The sequence below is a fragment of the Triturus cristatus genome, chromosome 10 (genome assembly GCF_964204655.1).
Source record: "Triturus cristatus chromosome 10, aTriCri1.1, whole genome shotgun sequence".
In the NCBI taxonomy this organism is placed as follows: Eukaryota; Metazoa; Chordata; class Amphibia; order Caudata; family Salamandridae; genus Triturus; species Triturus cristatus.
The window spans coordinates 1124163086-1124177624 of record NC_140593.1 but is presented as its reverse complement, the minus strand read 5'-3'; the positions used below and the strand labels follow the sequence as shown (position 1 = coordinate 1124177624).

The 14539-nt window shown below is 44.0% G+C and overlaps 1 protein-coding gene across 1 annotated transcript in view; it reads left to right on the top strand.

Moving 5' to 3' along the window:
• Positions 1–14539, top strand: part of MEIOB (meiosis specific with OB-fold) — an 877351-nt gene that overhangs the window by 322698 nt on the left and 540114 nt on the right. The window contains exon 6 of the mRNA XM_085629370.1: positions 13877–14072. Within this exon, the coding sequence (XP_085485496.1) occupies positions 13877–14072 (196 nt within the window). The remainder of the gene's footprint in view (positions 1–13876; positions 14073–14539) is intronic.

Here is a 14539-nt window from a genome sequence, read left to right as displayed (position 1 = left end):
ATACACAGATTCACGTTATGCATTCGGAGTCGTACATGACTTCGGAGTCCTTTGGCGAGAGAGAGGTTATTTGACTTCTCACGGTGCCAACATTCAACACGGTCCCCTCATTCAAGCTCTATTAGATGCAATACATCTACCTACTTCAATATCTATCATGAAGTGCAAAGCCCATACGAAAGTGACTGACATTATTTCTCAGGGTAACGACCTAGCAGACCGAACAGCTAAGCAAACAGCACAGAATCAGACTCATGCAACTGACTTGACAAAGACAATAGTTCCGACGCCGACACACTGCATGACAGTTAAGGATCCTGCTCTTGATGTAATTGACATACAGACACATGCTACACCAGAGGAAATAAAGAAATGGACCGAATTAGGAGGGATCCAGACAGATCAGGGATGGATGACGAAAGGAAAATCTATATGGTTTCTCCCCGACTCAATGGTTCAAGTTATCATTAACACAATACATAGTCCAGCACATCTAGGAGAAAAAGCCATGTTAGACAGTATTCAACACATTTGGTTCAACAAACACTTACGAGCGGCAGCCAAACAGAAAGTCCGAACCTGTATGATTTGTTGTCAGTTCAATCCAGGTAAAGGAGTACCTGTAGAGCAGGGTGGATTCCAACCTCCCGATCACCCTTTTGAAGTCCTCCAGATGGATTATATCCAGATGGAACGATGTCGAGGATTCAAATATGTCCTCGTAGTCGTATGCGCTCTTTCCCGTTGGACAGAGGCGTATCCCGTCTCAGATTACACTGCCCCGACTACTGCCCAACAGTTAGTTCGAGAATTCTTCCCACGGTATGGTTTGCCTCGTATCGTGTACTCAGATAATGGCCAGCCGTTCTCATCCGAGCTAATGAAACATATTTCACTCTTGTTAGGCTATCAATGGAAATTCCACTGTGTCCGACATCCCGAGGCAGCAGGTCTCGTGGAACGCCATAATCAAACTCTGAAAATTAGACTGTCCAAAATCTGTAGAGAAAAAGGTGTCGACTGGATAGTAGCCTTACCAGTTGCGCTCTTTTACATGAGAATGGTAGCACATTCTCGAACAGGGCTATCCCCGTATGAGGTGGTCTTCGGTAGGCCACCAAATATGTGGGGGACGCCTATACCTCGTAAGATCACTGATGTTGATTGTAATATGCTGACAGATTACCTGGCTTCCTTGATGTCTGCACTACAATCTTGTCGTTCACAGGTAGCTGCAGCTTTTCCCGATAACACTGAGGTAAAGCCTCATGAAGTGGTTCCAGGTGACCTGGTACTTGTGAGGAACTTCGACAGGAGGAGTCCGTTGGAGCCTCGCTGGCAACAACCGAAACTCGTTTTACTGACCACGAGGACAGCCGTGAAGATAGAGGGCCGCAAAGGGTGGTTACACTCGAGTCATATCAAGAAATTTCATGGACTACCATCGGATTTAAACGTTCAGCCCTGCATTCCCTCACAGACTGACTCAAAACTCCCCCTGGTTGAAAAGACAGAAAAAGAGAACTATAAACTGAAACTAAGGTCTAGCAAGTCAGACAATTCGATTGTTTAAGTCCTCTCCAAGGTGAATCGGTTGAATTAAGTCTTTGACATGTATCCTCTAGACCGAATGAGAGAGAAAAATAGACAGAAGCAGCTCAAGAAACATGCATACTGTAAATCACTTCATAGTCACTGTATAGTGACATTGGTGATTATGTTTTTTCTAAGTCTTATTATTATTGCTGCAAGTGTGCTGTTACATATGTACTATCCTATTTTCAAGCGTGCTTACAATGTTACTGCCGAACATTCTTTTAGTGAACTACCTCCACATGAGTTGTCCTATAGATTTGCGCTGCTCAACAACACATTCATTAATATGTTACACCATTCCCATCAGACCAGCAATGCTACAAATTGTTGGATATATGGCCGACTCCCTCCCTATCAGAAATACAAAGGAGTTCTGCCTCTCTTTCCATATCCGTTCACACACAATGGTTCCTGTGGAGCATGGTTTAGTTTGATTAACTCTTTAGATTCAAACACTGTAGTATACCAGAGCAACTGGGTATGGGGAAACCTGAACTTAGTTTTGCTTAAAGCCTGTTATCCTAACAAGGAGGGACTTCCCAAAAGAACAGGAACTGATCTAGAAAATGAAGTATATGGATTAGGTAATTTTACACTTAACCTCATGATTCTAAATGTTGAATCTGACGCTACACTAGTCTTGCCTGCTATGTCAGTATTACCAGTCAAAGGTGAATTCTGTGTAAGAAAGAATGGTTCAGTACACCTGGGTCATAGTAAATGTACTACTGTGATCGAATTCAGTGAGAAAGGCAAGTCTACATTTAGAGCTTCCCGTCATTCCTACTTCATATGTGGGCATACCGCATATATACGTCTACCTCCAGACTGGGATGGTACCTGTTACATTGCATTCCTTTTGCCACCTGTTTTTCTAGCCCCTCCTGATTATCATAGAAATACCAATCTAGTACACCATAGACCCCAGAGAGATACCCCGATTGTTGACTACACCGAAACAGCATGGGAACAATACACCGACTTCAATAAAGGTCTCTTTCCTTACATAGGTGTTGTCTCAAACAGTAAACTGATACGCAGATTAACTAGAACCCTTGAAGCAGTAGTGAATGAAACTACCTCTGCCCTAGGCAACTTAACAGAGGAGCAGTCTGCGATGCGGATTGTTGTTCTTCAAAATCGTCTTGTCCTTGACGTCATCCTAGCAGATAGGGGCGGAGCTTGTAGGGTCATCGGATCAAGTTGCTGTGTTTTCATCCCAGAAAACGCGCCATCCGTATATAAAGCCATAACTCGTCTTCACAAGATTGCAAATCAGATACATCAGAATGCAGGCACCTGGACATGGTCCGGTTGGTTCTGGAGCGTGTTGTCAGCCTGGGGATGGAAAGTCCTATCCTTCCTAGGTATTGGCCTTCTCATAGTATTTAGTTGTTGCCTATGTCTACAATGTGGACCAGCGATTTGCGGCCTGTGTGCCACATCGTGTATTCCACGTTCAAGTTTTTATTCAAGATCCCGGAAGAAGAAAGAAGAGCAAATGATGTTACATGAACAGATTGATGGATTCCTGAAGATCGATATTTCATAAGGGTCCGTAGGGGACAAGGAGGGAATGAGGAAATATTAATTTTTATGGTCAATTGTGTCCCCTATCTAGACCCCAACGGCTCCATGTACATGCTACAAGTACATGTATGTTCCCTCCACTTCAAGCTATGAAGACGCAAATACAATTGTGTCCAACGTTAATATGTACTCTTTCATATCTGCCATGAATGGGCCAGATATTCCGTTCCTAAGTATGCCTTGCCACCGTCTTTATATGGTATACTTTTCACGTTTTCCAGCTCTGGCAAGGTAGGCCCTGAATTCTGCCATCGAGCCTTTTCTTGCTTCTGCCTCTGAATGCTCCAGCCTGGACCTGCATCTGTATCCATGAACTTTGTCTTACTTCCTGCGCGGCTAACGGTGCCTAAGCCCGGCCTGTTGCCTGCCAAAAACTAAATTCGGCCTTCAAGTTATCTGTTCCGCTCCTCAAGAAATGCATTCCTGTCTAAGTAGCTTAGGTAAACATCCCTCTAGCTGCAGAGCAAAGGGCCCGGACTTACTATCTCTGTGCAAGTAATTCATGACTCTCGTTACCATGGTAGGCCCATGCCCCCTCGCATCTCATGTAGACAGTTAGACGCTTGTACACGCACTAGCAGTCAGTATAGAATAGGATCTGTCCGAGAAGACCTTTCCTTCCAGATAAAATAGTTCCTTAAACACAAGATATTAGATATGATTTAGGACTAGGTTGTCCTGACACCTCAGACTTCTGTCTCCACATGTAGGGCTAAATGTCATGTTCCCTTCACCCTTTAGTTACACGTCAATCACACGTCATGCGGCTGCACGCGCATCTCTGCCATGTATTTTCGCTGACTTTGCAGGATTCTCTTATGGATCCACCCATTTGTGTCACCATCATAATGACGTTTTTAGTATACGCCTCTATGCACGCCTATTATTACGACTTTTTATTACGTATGTATATTCTTATCTGTATTATCAAGCTGTTACGCCTCCTGCATCTATCTTAATGTAATGCCTTTCTTATATATACTGATACTTGTCAATAATCTATTGCTGATCCCTTCCTGAACCTTCGTGGTAAAGGAACCCGATTGCCTGGTTCGAACCATCATTCCTTTGTAAGGAATAAATACCCTATTATACCCTCGAATACCACGGATTCTGCCTCTTATTTTTACTGAGTTATTCATATTGTATTTTACCGCATAAAAATAGTACATGTAATTTAAATATTTACCACAGCTGCAACAAACCACAAAGTAATGGAATGGATACCTAAATTAATCTAACCAGTTCCATGGAAAAAGATCTCAGTAAAAATGACTGCTGGGGATTTGACCTCCGCAAGATGATCCTTAGAGATAAGATTGAGCGCCTACACTTTACTTGTAAACTGAAAAAATACTTTTTACGATAAGACCTGTTTTAATTAAATCATGGAGAATGGAACAAAATGTATTTTACATATTTAATCAAATTTTACTTTCAAATCCATTTAATTAGGAAAGTTTCAAGTCTAAAATGAAATAGTTTTCAAGAACCAGGATGTAGTACTTGTGGAAACTTTTAAACAAGTTGAAACAGTCATGACTGAATGTAACTGTGTTGTGACGAAATACGGTAAGGAAAGCAGAGCACACACAAGAAGTACATTTTTTCAACAAATGCGCAATATAAGGTGTGTGTGTGTCTATGTGTACTATGTATATAGCCTGCTTGCTGTTTGTTTGCCCTCTGGTGGGGGTCAAGTCCATTGAATACCGGAGATTGTTTGTGGGAGCGGGAGAGTGCCGGACTACACTCCCCAGACTCCCTTGCCACCAACGTCACTGTAGCGCAAGGAGGCGCCCACAAAATCCTCCAGTGATTCCCGCAGCGCGGGACGCGCGCGGACGAAGCCCGGGCCAAGGGCGGGCCCGTCCTTGCCCGTCATTGGCAGGAAGAGGCAGGGCTGGGACACCCCCCTTGAATTTGCTGTGGACAGTGTCAACTAAGGTACTGTACATCCCGGCCTCCCCCACATGAGGTTAATTGTTAATATTTGACCATTCAGTAATAGTTGGACATTGACTCTGATAGTGTCTGATCCCCTTATGCTGTAGGGGGTTAGATAGCATTTCTGTTTTCTTTTTGCTTTTTTGTTCTGTATTTCTGTTTCTTTTATTACATTTTGGGCCTCACATAATTATTTACTGTTTGACTTGATAGCATGGTGGGCATCCACTAGCATCATTATTAGTGTTATCTGGTCACTTACGATGGGGAAGCGAAACATCATGGAAGGAACTGGGGGAAGTGGGGTAGGCAGGTCAACTAAAGGGAAAAGGGCTAGAAAGTCCCTCAAACATCCAGGTAGTATTTGTGTACTCGATAGGATAGACACCCTTATAAACGAGTGTGAGGAAATCTTGGTGTGTAACCAACCGATACTCCCAATTCATGAAGGCTCGGATGAGAGGTCACCCCCAAGTTCAAGTTCAAAAACAGCCTGTCCCTCTGCTATCCCTATGATGTTCCTAAGACTACCTTCTACAAAGTCATCCACTAAAACAAACAAGTTAGTCCTTCCTGCTCAAGGTACAGTTCGATCTTCCATTGCTTCCCCTGCGGGTATTAGCACTAACCTATCTCAAGAAGCCCTTGTACAAGAACCTACCATTCCTTCCTCAAATAGATTTCTACCTCTCCAGGCAACTGGGGACGAACATAGCGACAACTCCCCCCAGCAGCTCCCGTATGGCACGGCTGACGCTATCAGGATGTGCAGAATAGCAAACTAAACCGAGCCTACGGATAAAGCACTTGATATTAATACACTAAGAGCAGAGATTGGAACACTGAAAAGTATGTTAGAGGATCTTACAACCATAGTTACAGCTATAGCAAGGAAGGTCGAGCCTCACAAAGAAAATGTCATCACTGCACAATATCACTGCCCACAGCTCACCAATAGTGTCCCTAAACAATTCGCCCCATCAATCTCTAGCATAAAAAGCTCCATCTACGATCCCAACGCTCATCAACTAGCCACCCCTGTCCCTCTGACCCGTAAACACGCTTCTAATAAACTCCAGAACCAGGGCATGAATAGGCCTAATAATTCTATACAAGATAGGCTTAAGAGGTTGGCAGTTCCACAGACCCCACAGGCCTCCATAACGAAACATACTGCCCAGAAACGACAGGCCCAATCATCTACTCAACATTCTACTCACGATACCCGGGACTTCCAGATCCTTCCAACTGCTACAACTGACAGTAATGGGCCACAATTCAGTAAACTCTATATGGCTAATGTTCCAAGATTAAAAACTGCCTCTAAAAACATCTATGAGTCAAGAATCCTTAATCAATAAAGTAATCCATTGGATTCACCACACTAGGGGTTGTAAATCGGTGATCAGAGATGATATACTCAGAGCACGGCGATGTCCCGCATCTTCTACCCACCTGGATGACATTGAGATCACCTTAAAGGAATCTGAGACTGGGGGAATCTCCTGGTTCTGGAGTTTCGCACCTGCCCTCCAGATGGTTCGTCCATCCAGTTCAGACAACAGCCTTCGTACAAGCAGGGCAGATCACAACACACGCATGCAATAATACATCTAGCAGGTACTTCCTCTCTGGAGTCCAACGACTGACTGCAAGATTCACCGCTTCTGAGTCTCCCTAACTGTCTAAACTACTCCATGTAAAGTCACCAAGGCTCAGTGGGCACAAGCAGGGCTAAAATCTATTCAGATGACAAATTAGCCACAGATTTACATTTATCTATAGATTTACCAGTTTCAGCCCCTTGTCGAGAAAACATCCTTTCCCCTCCGCAATGCTTAGCCCCCTTATTAAACCAGCAGTTGAAGATCGTATCTTGGAATGTGGCGGGACTGAATAGCAAACTTCCTCTTCCTCATTGGAACAACTTTGTAGGGAATTTTGACATTTGTATTTTCCAGGAGACATGGAGCTTGGTCCCCATATATAAAACTGTTTACACTTGTCATTATATCCCTGCAACATCTGTCGGGAGAGGTCGCCCCTCAGGGGGCTTGACTGTTTGGACGAGTATTGCTCTCAACTGCCGAATTATCTTCCAGCCAAGCACTAGCCCAGATATTTTGTGGCTGAGTATTAGGGGCCCTGGGGGGAGGGGGTAGTCAAATTGAGCTCTTCCATGTTTATGCTAGGGGGACAACATGTGGCAGGACCTCGAATATAATTTCTGCACTAGAGGATTGCCTAGATAAATGCCCACCAAATGCAAGAACAATAGTCGGAGTTGATTTTAACTCTACCTATGAACCCCTGGCTATAGAGGAATTGACGGAAATTGAACCCCAAGATGTTAGGGGGGCAGTACCTCAACTTGATCTTCCCCCGATCAAAAGATGGACTCAACAGGTTCTTCAGTTGAATTCCATTACTATGGAATACGGCCTAAGAGCAACTAATGGCAGGTCACCTTCTGACAAGCAAGGGGCAAATACCTACAACAGAGCGAGCTGCCCATCCCAGATCGATTACATCCTCCTCGATATTAGATTATGGGGGCACTTGGTTGATATGCTAGTGGGCTCAACCACAGAAAGTGACCATAATCCTTTGTGCCTAACTCTGAAACCGCTCAGGGAAGTAACATGTCATCAGCTGAACACTCAACCTTAGGCAGTTACTAGGGAGGTAGTGCAGTCAAATTGCAAAAGGACCTTGAAGTGGAAAAAGGTAGCACTAAACGAGGGGAAGATTGATGGTATTAGACAAGAGCTAGCATCTGGCACGGCCGAGCTTCAAGCTGCGGTACACAGTGCAACAAGATCATTGGATGTATCTAGGGCCCATGAGCGCATATTTACTCAAATCACTGCATACTTTTTGACCTCACCTCAAAAAGAAAAATCCCGTGATTCTACTAAGGACCCATATTCCTGGTTCAATAAAGATTGCAGGGAAAATAGGTCAGCTCTAATCAAGGCAATCAAGGGGAAAGATAAAATGCAAATAAAAACTGCAAGAAACTCCTACAAAGTGGCCCAATGCGAGACTAAGGCATCCTGGGACTGTTCAAGATGGGAGCAATTGAAAGATGCATGCTCATTCAAAGATAATAACCTCTTTTGGAAATTGGTCACCTGGGGTAGTAGGTCAGGTCCACGCCCACCCCCGAGTTATATCACTAGTCAAGCTTGGTTTAACCATTTTGAAGGGCTTTATTCTGTTGAAGGGGACAGCCAAAATGGGAAACCAATACAGTATTTTGGGTACCTGAAAGAAGAGGAGTACTTTACAATCTTGGAGGTAGAAGCTGCAATCAACAAAATAATACCCGCAAAAGCTGCAGGCCCGGACGGCCTGCCCGGGGATCTATTTTTGGCCCTCAATGGGCACGATACATTTTACTATTATCAAATGCCATAGCCAAAGGAGCACCAGTCCCAATTTCTTGGAAATCTACCGAAATAGTCCCTATACATAAAAAGGGAGCAAGAGATGCCTATACATAAAAAGGTAGCAAGAGATGACCCTACCAATTACAGACCAATAAGTCTGATCGATGTTATGCAGAAGGTCTTTGGCCGGATCCTTCTGCACAGGATCCAGACATGGTCTGAGGACGGGGATATCCTCTCACAGTTCCAGGTAGGCTTCAGAACTAAGACAGGGACTATGGACCAAGTATTCAGATTCCTTCAAATTTACTGGAAGGTTGTGGTGCTAGGCAGAGGCAGTCTTTATTTAGCATTTATTGATCTGAAGACTGCCTTTGACCTAGTTCCCAGGTCCAGGCCATGGGGGATACGCTTGACGAGATGGGCGTACCCCAATTTGTTCTTAATTTGCTAGTCCGGCTGCATGAGGGGAACTTTGCCCAGGTGAGATGAGGTGAGCAGGGTCAACTTACAGAGCGCATCCCTGTCAAGAGAGGAGTAAGGCAGGGATGCATTCTGGCTCCAACCCTCTTTTCCCTATATGTGAACGGATTAGTGGACTTCCTTCTGGAGGAGCCGTTCTGGGGGGAAAAGGATACCAACCTTGTTGTTCGCAGACAACACGCTGTTGATATCCAAGATCCCAGCTGGGCTACAACATCTTACTGACAGATTCCATCTTTTCTGTGAGAACCGGGGTTTGATTATAAATGCCAGCCAAACCAAATTTATGGCCTTCAATCCCCATAGGACATGCAGGAATGGCCCTCTCCTAGGTGGAACTCCCCTTGAAAAGGTCGTCACTTTTGACTACCTAGGTGTAAGATTCTCTGAAAAAAAGGTAATGGAAACCCCACCTAGGTAAGATGTTGATGGCCCACAAACGTACGGCAGATGCAATAGCAAAAGAACATCGCCTTACCCATACCAGGCCCGTAGCTCCAACCCTCCATATTAATGACACCAAGGATGTTAGCGCTTCCCTCTATGGACAGAAGTCTGGGGATTCAAGAATCTTGACGAGCTCCAGAGATCAGAATCTAAATTCCTAAGAGATCTAACAACAGCACCAAAATACACCCCCTCACGCCACTACTAATGGATATGGGCAGGCGATCAATAAGTGATGTAGCCAGGTTGCGTCCCCTGCTCTTTTAGGCCCGTATTAGGAGGACCACCGAGCTTTCTCCTTACGCAGAGGCCCTCACTGAGGTTATTAGCCTCAACACTGGGGGTAAAATAGGCTGGATACGTGACATCAAGAAAATGTTAACTACAATCGGGCTTTGTGGCTGTTGGGCTAGTCAAGAGCCCCCAAGGGGAGAAGTTCTTAAATGCCTATACTGGGAATGGGTGGACCATCGAGAGATCAGTAGACCCAATGCGGGCAAGTTGACAACTGAGTTCTATTCCCATAAATTAAGTAGATACTACAAGCCTTACCTCGACTTAATTAAAGTACCTAGAGACCGAATGCTCTACATGCATATCAGGTATAGCTCCCTTCCAGTGGGTGAAGTGATAGCAAAGTGGTCCACAAATAATGGAAAACACTGCCCTAGTTGCAAAGGCCTTTGGAAAGTATTGCCCACTTACTGTTCGTCTGCCCGGCGTACAAAACATTACAGAAACAAGCATTGGCATAGCCAATAGGTTTTGCCTTTGGGATCTTATAAGTGTTTTGCCAGAGCTATTGGCTTTGACAATGTGTTTAAGCTCTGTTGTACAGCAGTGTACAACAGGCCCGCCGAGGACCAGATATCCCAGTTCAGTGACAGTCTACAGGGCTCCCTCGGAGGTAAAACAGACGACCCTTCAGCAATTGTGGCCGGGCTGCTCTCTGTGTCTTTGTCCCTCCTGGATGAGTGGGATAATTAAATAGAGACCAAGGCAGGGTGTTGCTGTGTCGTATAGCATGAGTTTGGGCGGGGGTATAGTAGGTCACATCTAGCAAACGCTTTGGGGTGGGGGGGCATGCATCTTGTAAATATCGATTATATCAAGTCTGAGATGGTTAAAGTAATTTAAAAGTGGGCGGCATCTCCAAGAGCAAAGTGAGAGGTGTGCAGCTAGTGGGTCTAACGAGGGGGGAAGAATTGGTGCACTGGTTCCGCACAGCATGCCTTCCTTTAGGGAAAGAGACGTTAACGCGAAGGGGAGGGGTCGCCCCCGGCTGCGACATGATGCGCTTCAACTGAAATTGGTACGGAAAAGCAATCTACAATGGTATTCTTTGGAATTACTGACGTGGAGAAACTAGTTACCACATGACAGGTTGGAGAGTTGGTAGTGATGGTACAGTTGGAGTAGACGTGCGGCGGCGACTCTTGAGTTGGAGTGTTGGCAGCGTGTGAAAATGAAAGCGCGCTGCAAATGCAAACCCAAAAAAGTGATAAGTGGATAACCCAGAAAACCGTAGAACTCCTCAAAATTATTTTTGTGTTCTTTGCGTACATACTATATTCAAACTAGAATTTCTCCGGGATGAATGAATAGCACTGGCGACCCGTGATCAACATTGAGGCAAGGCTGCCTACAGGGACCTTCACCAGTGTTTGTGTTATTAGGGCCCAACACTTGTACATTGCCATTCAAAGAACTGGCTAACAGTGCTGACAGAGCTTGGGGTCCTTCACACAGAAAGCCGATGAGCCTGGCCCAGACGAGAGTCTGTTTTATGACTGTGGTTCATGGACGGTAAAGTGGGTGTGGTCAAAAATACCCTGCAATGAAGTACAGAGACTGCCATGTGACACCTATGATAATCCAATGTTGGTGACCCTAGAATAAAGAGTTGTGTCACAACCCTCCCTGAATTATTTATTTAATGCAGTTTTATATTGCGCGGACTTTACCCAAAGGTGTCAGAGCGCTTTACATTAGAACCAAGACCGTTACATGAGGAAATTTACATACTTACAAGTTACAAATTAGTTTCTGATGTACTTTATTCACTTGCATCACCAATAGATTGGTGATGCAAGTGAATAAACTGTTTATTTACTGTACAAGCTGAGTGCATCGGTAGCTCACGAGAGCCACGGGAAGGCTCTTCACGCGTTCAACAGGCAGCAGTTTCGAACATGTAACACAACTGCACACTTCACAGGAAGCAGATACCTTGTTGTTTGATCTCACTAACCCATATGCACATTTTATAGCTGTAATTTTTATGCACAACTACAAAATGTGTAATCAAATAGGCCATTTGAGATAATGAATGGCTTCTCAGAACCGTTGTGCAATGCTGTGATGTGGAAGCCATGTGAGCAGCAGAAAGCTTACAAGGGGCTGCTTAATTCCAAGCCATAAATCTGAAAATGAAGTTAGAGTGGGGTAATGTCTCGCTTTATTAATCGGGCAGCGCACAGAATTCTGTGGAAAGCGGGATCATACTTGCAAACAAGCCACAAGAACAGGCGCGGACCAGGACGTAGGGCCTCACGCACATTATTTATTATTCACTTCTGTGCCCTGGGGAAGTGGCGGTCCCCGGGGCAGCGGAGGAGCCGCGAGGCCCCCTCTAATAATTATGTGACTGCCCCGGGGAGTTGGCGGTCCCCGGGCGTTCAATAGCCCAATGACAGGGGCCCTGTGCACCCCGCTCCTCCTATAATTTACACATGCCACCGGGATCTGGCTCACCCAGGGGACATTTTCAAACAAAGCGCAGGTGCCCGCATTTAAAAAATGTTTTTTTTACAAGCACTGGATCCGTGTCTTCCGCCAAAAATTAAACACAAAAATGCTTTTTGGGTTCTGGGTGTTTCTACCCTGCCCCCTTTTCTTTTTTTTGTTACTTTTTTTCTTGTGACTCAGTTCAACCGAGTTAGATGACTGCCAGCACTTCCTGGTTTGAAATGTTGGCAGCCAATCAGATACCAGCATGAGGTTGGGAGGGATCGCGGATCCACCGCGTCCCTATTTATACAACTGGAAATTTCTTAAAATTTCTCAGCAACTACTGAACGAATTTACACCATTTAACAGAAAGAGTGCTTTCTGGACCAAGAGCTACCTTTCTGCCAAATATAGTGTTATTCTGGTCAGCAGTTCGGGCTGTAGCCGCGTCTATAGTTTCCTATGGAAATCAACATTGAGGAAAAAGCGTTTTGGGACCCCCCCCTTTTTTCTCTGCCCCAGCTTGATGGACCACCACAAAAGTTTCAAGATAGCAGCTGAAGTGAGTGGCGAATTAGTTTTGAAAATTGCGCTAGAATACGCCAAACGACGTCAAAGTTATTAGCAAATGAAAAAATGCCTATGGAAGCTACATCCTACTTACTGGCGACCATAATACGCTGTGGTCGAAACGCGTCTTCTTTCTGCTTAATAAAACAACTGACCTTTAAGTAGTTATAGTTAGGATGTAGTTTCCATAGGAAGAACGTGTTTTCATTTGCTAATAACTTTGACGTTGTTTGACGAATCCTCGGGAAATGTTCAAAACTATATTATTGGTGAAGAGTAAGCAATATGCAAGTGTGGAAGATATAGAGAACATATTGTTTTTGGATGATGCATCCACGTTATGCTGACACAAACTACCCTTTTGGGGTGAGATCTTCAGGCCCCCATTACACTAATTCACAGCTGAAGATTCCATCAAATCGTTTCTCCTGATCAGCTGCCTTTTGTCCCTTTTGGTATGAAGTACATAAACCACAAACTACTTATCTCTAGTCTACATGATTTCTTTTTCTGTTTGGTCTTTTTTCCTCAGTCCTTTTTACTAAATTTCTGCAATCTTTTTCACTCTTGATTGCTCAGTGGCACATTCCGGTCCATCGTTGTCGTCCATTACGCACCTCTAGCTAAAGACCAGTGACTTTCACAATTGGTCTCCTCTTCATGTGAGTGACAACATTTTGCCTTTGCACAATGATTCATTTTTTTTGGGTTTTTTTTGTTTAATTTACAATGTGCAGCAGCTTTCCGCACATTGCTGCCAGGCTGCTTTCTTCTCCTCATTTGCGTTGCATCCCTCACATTTTAATTGATGTTTAACAATTCCCATAGGTGCACAGGCCATCCTGGAATGGAAAAATAAGATAATAAATATTTTTTAAAAATTCAAAGATGGACGCCCGTGGACTTTCATATTTGATTGCCTTTGAACTACTGAACTGTTTACCATGAATGGTTAATAATAGCTCAATCATTGGCAAGCCAATAGCAGCACAAAAGGCCAGACTTGTTTTATTTGTCAGATCTTGTTTAAAAAATGTAGCGTAGCACAATTGAACAGAGTAGGTACTAGTATTGCAGTATGCTTCATCTCTCATTTGTTCGTTTCTTTTTGGCTTATTTAGCTATTACAAGTTGCTCATCAGCGAGGTTCATTCATCAGTCAGAGTTTGTTCCAGTTACGAGGTGGATGCCTCTCTGCTTCCTTTGCTTCATCTACCGACTAAGGACTCGCAGGATTACTACTCGCTGGGTGATATTGTCGCAAATGGACAAAGCCTCGATGGAAAAATCATTAATGTGCTTGCGGCCATCAGAGCGGTGAGTTACTGATAGTCTTCCACTGCTGGCCAATGCACTTCGTCTTAAAAGACGTTACCTTAAATTATTCATCAGAAAATAAGCCTTATCTCTATTCAAAACAGTTACTTTGTGCTGGGTTTTTAATTGGATTAGAATTTTAAGGGCTCTAATATAGTCTTTCAGTTGTGTGGCTCAATGTGCTGGCAAACGACACAACTCAATTGAATTGAATGCATTTTTGGCTGAAGGCGTAACTCAATTAATTACATTTGTGATTTTGTGACAGATAATTACCATTTTACGGTGAACCCACAGGGTTGTATTTTTGATATCTTCCTCTTGTTACTGAATTTACAGATATTTAATGATTTAATAGCACATGATTAATGTTTAATCAAATCAAATAACACGTGTTTGTCTGTGTGTGTGTATATAAGTGTAGTCAACCGAAGAGCAACACTGTATGCCATACTGAATTTATACAA